Source organism: Caloenas nicobarica, chromosome 3 (genome assembly GCF_036013445.1).
Source record: "Caloenas nicobarica isolate bCalNic1 chromosome 3, bCalNic1.hap1, whole genome shotgun sequence".
Classification (NCBI taxonomy): Eukaryota; Metazoa; Chordata; class Aves; order Columbiformes; family Columbidae; genus Caloenas; species Caloenas nicobarica.
Window position 1 is genome coordinate 16,858,628 of NC_088247.1, and position 13,047 is coordinate 16,871,674.

At 36.5% G+C, this 13,047-nt stretch overlaps 1 protein-coding gene across 1 annotated transcript in view; it reads right to left on the bottom strand.

Annotated features, from left to right (window-relative positions):
• The window catches only part of CPSF3 (cleavage and polyadenylation specific factor 3), a 20,638-nt gene continuing 7,591 nt past the window's right edge, over positions 1-13,047 (bottom strand). Inside the window, exons 8-18 of the mRNA XM_065631061.1 lie at positions 10,978-11,153; positions 10,436-10,594; positions 9,535-9,681; positions 8,404-8,556; positions 7,798-7,906; positions 6,947-7,045; positions 5,770-5,864; positions 5,106-5,193; positions 1,783-1,852; positions 1,078-1,174; positions 1-298 (exon numbers count right to left, since the gene is read on the bottom strand). Coding sequence (XP_065487133.1) covers positions 197-298; positions 1,078-1,174; positions 1,783-1,852; positions 5,106-5,193; positions 5,770-5,864; positions 6,947-7,045; positions 7,798-7,906; positions 8,404-8,556; positions 9,535-9,681; positions 10,436-10,594; positions 10,978-11,153 — 1,295 coding nt within the window. The 3' untranslated portion in view covers positions 1-196. The remainder of the gene's footprint in view (positions 299-1,077; positions 1,175-1,782; positions 1,853-5,105; positions 5,194-5,769; positions 5,865-6,946; positions 7,046-7,797; positions 7,907-8,403; positions 8,557-9,534; positions 9,682-10,435; positions 10,595-10,977; positions 11,154-13,047) is intronic.

Sequence of the window (13,047 nt, forward strand, 5' to 3'; positions counted from 1 at the left end):
CTGTTTTTATTATGATCTATATGCACAAATACAGTTGCTATAGGGTTGCTCATCCATTATTTGAAATAACTCGGCAGTTTCACAGTCACAGAATTGATACGTTTGACTTGCTGAAGAAAAACATTTATTTACTCTTAAAAAAATAGTCCAAGGAAATTGAACATCTAAAAGATTTTTCTGATGGCGTCTCCAGAGGTCAGCACACTGGGCTGAGGGCATCATAAAGCCTCTGCGCAGCCAGTTCTACCATTTCACGAAGGGATTCGTCATCTTCGCTTCCTGGCTCACAGTCAACTGTCTGCAAACAGAAAACCAAAGTATGTTAGAACAAGCAGCACTTCATATTCCTTTTCAGCTCGTGAAGAATGGGGAAAGGAAAAAGCAGTTATGCAAAAAAAAAAGGACAGCATCTGAGAATTACTCTAGTGGAACACATTACTACTGTGGATAGTAGGTATATAATATATAGTTTTAATATGTTATTAATGACAACAGAAAGTCAACACATTAAAATACTTAAGGACGCAAGGACATGGTTTTAACCAGTCTTTAGAGTACCACATCGTTCGAATAACTAGGTGTGATAGCTTCTTAAAGCAGCCTTCTGACATGCATGACATCCAATTCTCAATTTAGCTAGTGAATTAACAAAGTATTTCTTTTTGCGAGTATTTCAGGCTTTCAATTAGCTACAAAAGCATGAAGATGACAAAAAAATATTATTAGCATCATTCGTGCTCTGTGATTGTTCAATTATTCAGAGCAGAGCCTATGTTTTAAGAGCACTAAAAATTGTGTGTTGAATCAGTTTCTCCTCTACAATCTTTCTTCATTTTTATTCAAGCAGAGAGCTGCTGAAAACTACTGGGTTTTCTTTCAAATTTACTGCATTTACTACATAAACATTGCTAGCATTTTTTTAACGAAGAAAACTCTCTGGCAAAACAGCTCAAGCTGTTTTGATACCAAACACACCACCATTTCCTCAGCAAACGGGCACACGATATTCGGGGCAGCGCTGTGTACTGGACTGGAGACTCACCTCTGCTACACACAAAAGCGCTTTGCCGTACGTACCCGCGTGTCCAGGGAAACGTTTGCCGTCTTCCCATCCACCGTGACGCTCAGGACGGAGCCGTCTTTTGAACTCACACAGTCTTCTCCAAACATGTCCCTACAACAAAGATCTATGCATGTCAGACGCGGCCAAACGGCAAAATTATGTTTTTCTTTCTATTAATCTTAGGCTTCCGAAGGCATTTTGTTAGCAGAGTATCTCCTTTCAGCAATTATTACTTAACCCACTCAGATACAATTAAAAAATACCAATCTAAATTATTATGAGTGGGTGTCACATAACAGTAGGTATTGTACAAAAAAAAAGAAATGTTATCATAATTGAAGGGAAAGATTCCTTTGATTTTAAAAAGGTAAGAGTTCTACCTAAATAACAGAACACACATCAGAGAAAGTTTTAAAAGAGAAGTGATCCAAAATGGTATTTTCATAAGAATTCAGAGCATAATTTTGGGAGACAAATTAAAAAGGTGTTTCTGGAAGAAATAACTGGGCCCTTTATTCAACATCTTAATGATGCTGAGAACCTTTTTTACTGTACCTCTTTCTTCACTCAATTTCTGACCTTCAGAGAAATTGGACTGAATTAAATTTGCACAAAGTATTTTTAAGTAACTGTATCTTTGAACTGTATTATACTAAAATGATCGTATTTACATTATTAACAATGATCATTTTCCTTTAGAAAAATATATGCCAACTTACTGAAGCATGATCTCCATTCTCTTCCTATACACATCCATATCTACTTTTTTGGAAATTTTATGTACTGCGGCTGAAAAGGAAAAGTCATTTTACTTTCACAGACATTTGCTAGGAGGAAAAATAGGCTAATGGATACAATCTGGTTCCTAATTCACTTTTCATGATAAAAAAAACCATAGAAGATATATATATATTTAAACATGTTATAAAAAAATACATTAAAAAAAGATGGAAGAGTCAAGGAAGTACATACACTTAAAATTTATATTCCTTGTACTTATCACATTTTAAAATAGACAACTTTGCAAGTCTGATTCTCACTTCTCAGTTCTCCTTTTTGTTGTTAATGCTCATTACTGCTCACATTTTGTTTACTTAAAAGTGAAAATAATCCATTTTCATAATTTTTTAATAATCCCTCAATTTTCTATTTTTATAGGAAAATACTACATCACGGAGGCCAGAAGCACACAGAGCAGAAATGAAGTAAAACTGCACAGAAACGTGAGCAGTAGTGACAGGGACAGACATTTCTGGAATCTCTTTCAGGATACAGAGTTTGAAATAAAAATAATGATACTGGTTTCATACTTGGTTTTAAGAAAAAGAAATAGTTTAAAACAAGTAATTTGCTTTTCAAAATGGAAGTATTTGATCATTAAAGGAGTAAGAAGTCTATAGGAAGAGCTAGTTGTGAAAATCACTACCTACTTCCCTGAGGAACAAACGAAACAGATCTGCAACTAGAGTTTAGTTCAAAGACGGATTTTTAAAAACTGGTTTTCAAGATTTCTAAATAATCTGAAGAGTTCAGAGAACTGAACACAATGGTAGTTAGAATAACTTAGAAATTCTTTGAAAAACTTCATAATTGCAGGAGATCAAGCAAGCGCATCTTAAAAAGCCACCATCCCTCAGATAAGGTGCAGTGACCGAATGTACTAAGCAAATCAATTTTATATTGGAAAGGAGGTAAGAGTGGGCACATGCTCAAGTAAGCAACAGTAACTTCAGATATTTAAATACAATCACTCGTGATTCTGTCAGCGTACTCTAAAATACACAAGTGCAAGAAGTATTTGGAATGTGTTAAAAAAAACCCAAGTAAAGGAAAAAAATCCTGCAAGTAGCCACACCTGAAATTAGCTGACAGAATCAGCACCATGAAACAACATGAGACATAATTCAAAAAGGCATATAAAATAGAAAGAGGAATTAATTATGGGGGAAAAATAGCTAGATATTGTCACTAGCAGACTCTACAGATAAACTGGGGACTACCAAAAGTCAGGCCAAGTCAGAAATTGCAATAAGAATTAAAAAAAATAACAAAACAGTACAAGATTTTTTTTCCAGCCATATTAAAAAAACGGGGGGGCGGGGGAAGGAGGTCAAAGTACCATCAAAAAGTAAAATTTTCTATTTTTGTTTAGTTTCAGTAGAACAGAACATGAGGGTCGAGCTAGAAGGGCTGATATATACTGAAAATTATCACAACTGAGATAAGCAAATGACACTGAACTTGCTTAGATCAGGGGGACTGGAGAAGCTTTGTCCTAAAACAAAGGAAGAACTGCCATGTGAATTTCTAAACTCGGGAGAAAGAATTAACAGATTTCTTGACTCAGGTGTAGGGCTAAACACCTATCGAACAGTGACTGCTATTTTATATGTAATTACAAAATAAATAATAAAAAGACAGGAGGAAAAATCCAGGGAAAATAAACACCTATTTGTCCATATGTCTCTAGTGCTTTCCATGGTGGTCTGGAAAGAAAAATCTACTGTAATTCTTGCGAATAAAACATCACGTGGGGTTTGTAAGAGATAGATCCAGACTCCTCACTATCAGTCTCCGATAATTGAAAAACATCAGTTATTTTAAAGACAAACCTAGACCATCAGACTTCAGTAGAGGATCTGATACAGAGTGACACTAAAAACCCTTGGATAAGCTCAGAAGGTGTGCAACAGGACAGAATTGTTAACATTGGAACTAGTTCAAAGGAGGATGATCACAGATACGTACAGCCCAGGATCTCAGATGTCAGGTTGCTTTGGGGGCTCCGGGGCTCCAGTGCACCCGTGAACACCTCAGCTGTGTCCCGGTGTCCTGGCAGAAGGGGCTCATCCCCTCCTCCCCACCACCCTGTTTTCCACACAAATTAAAAACAGGCACTAAGGGCACATGTGCCACCCATCCGCTATTTAAGGGCACAGAACTTAGGTGCTGGGCATTACAGACACAGCTTATTTTAATTTTTTAAGATGTGACCTTGGGATTAATTTAATATGATCACTACTTGTATTGTCCTTTTGCTGAATTAAAAAAACCAAAACCAAACCCAAATGGTATTACATTTATATAACAGCCAGGGAATAGAATTTTGGGTTCTGCTTGCCTGACCACATCCAAACTGGAGATGAATAATGCTCTAAGACAGATACACGCAACTGTCACTTATGTCGCTAGGTGAGCAACGGTACACAAAAGCAGAATTTACTAAGATCTTTGTAAGTAAAAGAATAATGTATATTCCAAGTAATGATGCAGGCAGTGGTAAAAAAGTGATTTCAAACCTTAGGAAATAGAAAAATGATCCCTTATTTTATTTTCATAAAAGGATTACTATTAAATTATCTGTACTACTGTGTTGCCAAGCTGCCAACATTTATGCTCTGTGGCAAATCCAATATTCAATAGGTGCTTCAGATTCTTAGCACAGCGACAAGCATGTTCAAAGTGAAATGGTGGAAGAAAAAATACAAACTATCATCACTAGTAGTCCAAATAAAATTGCTGTGATTCTTGAACAGCAACGTCAAACCCAGTATCTGATGATGCTGTCAGTACCCAATAATATTACGCGGTTTCAGGGTCTGCATAAGTGTAATTATGAAATTAATCTGACTTTTTTTCAGCATTGTCTACCAAACTCCTTCTGATGTACAGTCATAGGAATACCACTTGTGAATGGTAATCATAACTTCCAAATGAGGAACTGAAATATTTAAATGAGTTTACACACAAAAATCTAAAGTGAGTAATATTTAACTTCTTTCAAGTAAGGTCACATTTTCCAAGCCAGCTACCAGCTGCCATGTAAGAGAAAGTTTCAACTAATTAACGTGTTACAAATAATGAAGACCAAGTTGCAATTCTGTTTTTAAGTAGCAAATGTTACTCCCTAAAAAGTTTCATAAGGAGAGGAAGTGCAATAGGGGGATTGCAGTCTATTGCAAAGCATTATATCCCTCTAAGTGTGATATAAAAAATTAAGAAGAAACACCTCGGTTAAATAAGCATACACTAAAATTCCTACCTTTCTGTATTTTGGGATTTGACTGAACTTCCAGTATCACTGTTGTCACGGTGTCTGCATACATATCATTAGCAGGATTGGCCACCCACTGGAAGATAAAAAAACCCAAACAACAAAAATTCATCATTTGAGCCCATTATTTGGGCTGAATGAATAATGCAACATAAAAACAACGTGACATAAATTCCATTCTCCTATTTGCTTTTCTCTGAATTCTAGCTTCAAATGACTGTCATACATTTTACACCAAACTATTAACTATTTTTAACCTGGTATGTTCCAGTGATTTCCCATGAAAAACTCAAGCTTTCTCAATGTGTTTCTCAACACATTTATGAAATAGTCATTAATTATCACAATTATTTGGGGGAAGGAGGGAGCTCCATTTGACATTATTTCTAATTACTATCTGCCAAATAAAAAAGGGTACCAAATCTGCCATAATACTCTTGAGTCACGGCAAAAAAGAAACTAGTAGTGGCTAAATGAAACAGCATCCATCAACAGAGGACCATAGCTCAAGGGGACCTCTGTTCTAACTTTCATTCTACTTGTCATCCAACAGAAAACTGCATAAAATATTTAATTCTGCATGGCATCTATCCAATACTATTTTGCAGAAACTGGACAACAAAATACTTCTTCCTCCCCGGCCAACGCCCACCTCAAGGACCACCATGCCTGGTTCCTGGATCACAGTGATATTTTTGAAAACCTTCAAGGCTGGTTTTTGTTGGATTTCTATTTCTTCTACATCACCTAAGAAGTGATAACAAATGGTTAGCAAGGATAAAATGATACTGGGAACAACACTAATTTTATCTGCATAAGAACACAGGTCATTTTAAGAATGCTGTGAGCATCACCACAACTGCTTATAATTCATTTCTAAGCCTAAGTGCATACTCTCTTTCCTTGCCTGACAACACTATTTCCTTTTGTCTGCTTAGTTGGGGGGTTTTTAATATTAGTATGTAATATTGGCCATTTTATTTGTTTTGAATTCTCATAGGTAACTGGCTTAATACACTGACACGTGTACACCAATGAAAAAGAAAACAAATGAGAAACTTAGTGCTCCATTTGAACCCCTCAAAGGGTAACCGATAGTTTGCATAAGCACAGAGGATAAAACAAAAGCATTTGTGTGCAGGTAGCGCTCAGGCTATGCGACCTGAACACCAACTAAACACAGGTTCTCTCTTCACTAGTGACATGAATTAGATTCTGACACTACAGAAGAAAAAAAAAAATCCTCAGCTTTAAATCTGGGAAGAGATCCTGCAAAGTGTGTGAACCTTAAATGAACTGTGACAGGAGGTACCCCAACAAAGCTTTAAGAGAGCCCACAGAAGCACAGGGAATCACACTAGTGGCAGATTTAAACGGCTCCTAACTCAGAAAAAGCCAACAAAGTCGGATTCTTGCCTCTCGGGGAGAGACAAAAGAGGCTGTCTGTCCCAAAGGACGACAGAGCTTCTGTTTTTAATTGGATGGCATTACCCATTCTATTTTCAGGCTGGAGATAAAACATCAATTAAAAAATTTTGCATCTGAGTGCCTCTGGCACTCACTTTGGAGGCTGACAGGAGACAAACATCAGCCTAGGCTCTTTATTACTATATACTCATGATTTGTAGCATAACTACAGTAGAATCCCCCAAAACGGATGTGTCACACTCAGGAGTGTGCATAATCTAATCGAAGTTGTAAAATATGAAACAAACTGTGGCACTTCAGTTACTGGCAAAGAAGTTTCCAGTCAGAAGACATCTGAAGACTCTACATTGTTTTAAAAGCTGACCACTATAAAGAAGGAATGTGTCTTTCCAAATACACACCCGTAAGTTTCTGTAGCTGATAGTAAAGCAGATTAAAAGGGCCGGTATATGGAATGGCTTGTGTCTGTGTTACAGTGCTCATCGCCAAGTCTGTATAATCTGAAAGAATTGTTAAAAGTATGTATTAAAAATTTGCTTCCTAAAAAATAAAATTGTCAGTATAGATAAATAATGGCATCAATGCATTCAAGACAGACGGTTGAAAAGGGCAGTTTGTAAAGAGGAGGGTGTAGAGTCTGTTTTAAGATAAATAACATACTTGTGGTTAGGAAACCAGCAAAAGCTTGTTACTTTATCACACCCATTAAAGGCAAAAAATAAACTAGGACAGTAGAATTGCTTTCCCCCAAGCTCTTCTGACATTACTACTCCATTTAATTATTCTTCTATTATAAGTATAGATCAATTTCTTTAGTAATAAATATCACAGGAACAGGACACAATATTTTCACTGTACTCTAGCTTTTTACAATAAAAACTAATGACATTTGAGAAACTAGCAGGACAATTGATCAAGGTGCTCTTCTGTTCTCACTGGCATGTTTTATGCATAGTCATACAGAGGAAGAGTTTTAAGTAACCATAAGGGGAATGGAATTTTCTTTCTTTTCTTTTACAGAAACTTTTTTTTTTCAAACTTCAGTGGACAAAGAATCAAATGCCTTGCTTCTCACTCCAACAGTTCAGAATTTTTGCCAAGACTACACCAAACTAAAACAAAGATGTTCACTATTTGCTTATCAAACACAAAATTACAGAAAAAAACCAGTACTGTATGTGTTTTAATGAGAGAAGAGGGAGGATATAGTAAGTTTCAATTACCTATTGAGCATATTACTGTCTTTACTTACTGGAGAGGTCACATGGAGAAAGGATATGATAGTTAAAATTTCTTTTAACTAGGATTCCAGAAATTCTCTGTCCTTGCTCTGGTTTCTTATCTGCTAAAGATCCCATCACCTGGAAAGAAAAAACACACATACTGTAACAATGCGATCTTTAGTATTCATTGCATAAAGTTAACTATGGAGATGAAATATAGTTTCCTCAGAAAAATCAAGCATTCTATAAAATTAACTCTGAAAATAAAGGGAAGTCAGAGTAACCAACAAACATTCTGAGACAAAGCAAAAGGCTGGAGGAGTGAACAGCCAAAAAAAGAGAAATGTGAAAAAAAAACCCTGCACAAAAAACCCCAAACCAAAACAACGACAAAAAAACCCCCACAAAACCAAACAAAAAACCCAACAATAAAAACCCCCAACCCCATAAATAAACAAACCCCCACAAACTGACCCCCAAATACAACACTAAACCCAAAACATTCATATACTTTGAGTCCCTGGAAAACATACACAATCCAAAACCAGTTAAAAATAGAGGCTTGAAAGAAAATGTGTTGCTTTTATCCGAAAGGAAAATACTGTTGTAACAATAAGATAATATTAAATTTATACCTTGGCAAGTTTTTCTCCTCTGAAGTTTAATGTCACAGCTTCAGTATTCCTAGGATTATGAACTTCTATATGAACTTCGTCATTATCCTCATATTCCCGTATCAGCGCTGCCTTCAATCTGGCCATTTCATTCTGCTCACCATGAACTAAAATCTGTAGAAATACAGTTTTGCTTTTAGCAGAAGTTGTTTGTCCAAACAGACACGTTTAGTAAGCAAATTATCCAAGAAAACTGCCATCCTGTACCTTATCTTCATAAAAATGTAACTTCATGAGGTCACAATATATGAAACATTAGCTCAATTATACTACGTGCAGTTCTATGTTTGTCTTTGAATTCTATACATTATTCGAAGGCCTGGATTTCACAACCCTGAGTATTAGTAGAAAAATACATGTAAATAAGCAGAATGCGTTACAGGAATTCCATTTAACTTTTCATATACGAACACACTGTTATACTAGTTACAGTTAGCTTTACATTTTGTGTCTGCATGTAGATAAACATACATAATAAACATGCAACTCAGAGAATATGCTTATTAATTTTCTCTGCGAAGCTAAATCCTCTTTTCTTTTGCTATGATTTATTTCTTATCTCTGCTTGCACACTGATTCTCCCCCAGTCTCAGCAAGTTTCAGATCCTGGTCTCCATTTTCATATTGTGGTCCTTCACACCTTCTGCTCCCTGTGATTTACTCAGGCTTTTGCTCCCCAGGCGCCGCCTTTGCCTTTTGCTGCCTGCTACGCACCTTCTTTCAGACTGGCCTACTCTTTTTCGTGTTTATTTTGGGGCAAATTCCAGTGAATTATTCCAATAGCAGTGTTCTCAACTTAATGTTGTCTTATACTGTATTGTACTTGTGCACAACACTGCCCAAACAGGTCATGGATCATACTGCTTTCTTGAAAGTCATCCCCAGATATCCCATGTGCAGACAGTCGAGAGCAAGTTCATCTTTACTTTGCTAAGGTAACATGATGAAAAATGATTAAAACCTTCACCTTTTGTTATTCAAAGCTTAGGGATGCTGGCTACTGCTAGACACCAGTACCTGCCTTGATGATTCAAGGCTGTGAACTGATTTGATGAATCCCACTCTGGAGGAATGGGCAGCAGGTATACTAACCACATGTGGAGGTTTCAGGGCCCGGATAAATTCACTAGTTTGTTGATAATCTGTGTGAGCGGAGAAAGAAATGTAATCCACAGACATCTTCATTGGGAGCTTTTGGCCTGACATAGTTGTGATCTCTTCAGGTTCAGACATAACGTGCTAGAAAAAAAGAGCACTTTAAATAAAAAATTGAAAGCCTGCTACAGATGCCATAAAACCACTGCTTTAAACTTTAAAAACCAATTTAATATTGGCAGCAAGGGTAAATGTAAAGAACTGAAAAAAATCTCTTAAATGTCACAAAACACACACTCACACATGAAAATAGCATGCACAACACACACTGTTTCATTGTTTGCATCCCCAACAGATCTCAGAGTCCATTCTTCTTCCAGATACATCTCTCTCAAATTCGCATTGAAATTATCACAAGTGTGTGATTTCTGTCTCTAAAGGCAAACCTAGATAATCTGTTTGCCCTTAGGTGCAGGAACTCAGAAGGAAGGAATTCATTCTCTACAACCGGACAAGGGAAAACACGTGCAAGACAGTATGATCTCTTGACAGGTAAGTAGTGTTAGATTTAATATTGAGTCCTCTAGAATCAGGGTTAGGGCTCCCCTCTCCAAAAGTTAAATGGTGGGTGTAAAGATGGAGAAAAGTATCGATCATTCTTTCTTGTGACAAGATAACTGCTCCTAGAAGAGATTATTTTGTATAACATCACTGGAAATGGCCACATGCAAATTTCTGTACTTTTCATTAGTATTAGCCAGAAGCAATTAGTTCTGACTACATAATTATGCATCTTCTCAATAAATCCAAATAAAGACACTTGCTATTGGCCAATTCTTTCTAAACATAACATGAATACTACTTCATATTAAGAAGTTGTGGTACATCAGCAACTCACCTTAGCAAGCGTTCCTTCCACGCAGTACCCTGCTATAATGACTCCGTTTCTCTTATCTGTGCACCAGCTCTCAAACAACTCTCTGGACAAGCCACTCTGCATCATACCTGGGGAAGCCATCACAATACTGGGGCCGATATCATCAAAATGATCCATACTCTAAATGGGCAAACAGCAAGAATATCAGTCACCACAACTCACTGAAATGAAGGACAGCATGGTTGCACCCTTGAAAAAAGTGCAAGTAGAGCCCTGTGTTCACAGATTATACCCCACCCTCCTAAAAAGTGCCCTTTGCAGGGAAGTTCCTCCTACTGATACCCCTAAGGAGCAAACTATAAGCATGGGGATCTATAGCAGAAGAAAAGTTGGGGCAGAAGCTCCCCTCAACCAGCCCTCTAAACTCTGGAATAGCCAATAACTCCGATATAAACCTGTACTTAATCAATCTATTAGGACAGTGAACGTGGAAACTATCCAGCAAATATGAACTCCCCTGTCACTCTTCCTCTTTTGTAAAACAACCTTAATCTCAAGCTTACCTTCAGATTACTAATATGCTTGAAAACAAATGGATTGTTGATGTTAATTTGCTTGCGGATTTTGTCATTCATGGCATTGACATACGTCTGATAAACAGACATACATTTCTTTGCCAAAGAGGAGGCATAATATATAGGGATATCATGGAGTTCAGGATGATTCTGCCAGTATTCATCTAAAAAAACCCAAAAAACAAAAACAATGACAAAGAAAAAAAGAAAAACCAAACAAAACACCAAACAAAAACCCACACAACTGTGCCCACAGCACCATCTCCAAAACACATGCTTCTCAGAAACTTTAATACTTCTTGTAGAACAGATTTAGCAGTGTTTTTTTCATTTTTATTACAGAAAACTATAATCACAGACTCTTTTTCATCTGCTCTACTAAAGAAGAAAAAACAATCACCACCTAAAAAAATGTATACAACTGGTACAAACAAACAGGCAAGCAAACAAGAAAAATAGGAACTTCAGGTATTTTTGACAGGTCAAACACCAATGAATAACCAACTTCAGCTATAAGGAACAAAGTATATGTGATATTACACAACAATAAATCCACATTTACAACAACGCAAGTTTTGCCACATCACTTCAATAAAGCTAAAATGTCTCTGTCAAATAGTAATTATACACCTAACGGCTAGTGACATCTGCACATAGATGTCCTGGTGAGAATTCACTATATCAAAGTTCTGTAAAACAAATCCACAGAGCTCAAGGCGCGAAGGGATCACCCAGTTATCAAGCCTGTCTTCTGGTATATCACCAACAGTTATATTTTACTAAGCTTAACCGAAACAAAAAAACAGGAAAGAAGCCTCCACTAACCACAACTTATTTTATCACTGATGACAGTAGCCTTGACTTTTACTAAACACAAAGAAGAGATTTGAATGCAGCTACGTAAACAAAACCTGTTTGTTTTCCCACTTGGCTACAGTTCTGCTAGTCTAAACCATTCCTATTCCACAAGTGAGGAACAATCATCCAAAAAGAGAGGTACACTCTTTTGGCTGTATTTGTACATTTAAAACGATAAGGCTTTAACCTAACATTTTTGATTTGCAAACCAGGCTATTCAGAACATGTCAGAGGCTCACGGCCAGGACTATCCTAATAAGCTCAAATGTAAGGTGGCAACAGCAAATAAAAGATAATCAACAGCAGGACGTAGAGTGACATTAAAAGACTGCAACCATCATCACAATTTTCTATATCATAACACGGTATTTTGGGTTTTTTTTGTCATACACTTACGGAAAGAAGAAAAACAAACGCAGAAGCCTGTGGGCTCAGTTGTGAAGGCATGTGAGATGCAATTGCATTTTCTACCTAATTAAGCATCCAGTTACATGTCTAACTTTACTAGATGTATTTTCAAGCTTCTTTTTAGAAACTCACTTTAATATCCACACACAGTGAGGAGGGGCCAACAAATTACAAACTAATGGCTACACAAGATTTGAAGTGTTCAGGTTTTATCTCCTCTACAAAATAAAAAACCCCTCAATCAATGATAAGCAATAAATAACCCTACAACATCGAATATTACCCCATGCCTAGATCCAAATTTCTTATTAACATTTCAATAGATCAGTAACATGTTTTGAAAACAAACTAGTTTTTAATGTTTGGCAAAACTGAAATGGCAAGAGAGAAGAACTTCAAGTATTAGGTAACACTTTAAATTCTACACCCCTAAAAATAAGAATTTTAAAAAAGATTAGTAAAAAATCATGTAATGTAGCACAGATTAAATGCACCAAAAGGAAGCAAAGAAGCCTGGAAATAATTTATTTAAAATCTGTTTTATCTGAATTAGCTTGTAACAACTACCTATATATTTTATGTGAAGTGGCTTGTTATAATTCCTCCCTCCCTCTCATTTTTGCTCTTCTTAAAAAAGCCTGATTTGCTTTCCCATTATCATTAAGAGTTTAGGAATGCTAGAAGTGTCTCTTATGGTCTTCTCAGCTTTCCCTATAAAGACTTCTTCATATAGGTTTGTGAATTAAAGGACAAAAATAGTGAAACTTTGGAACAAAAAATATCTTTTTTAGC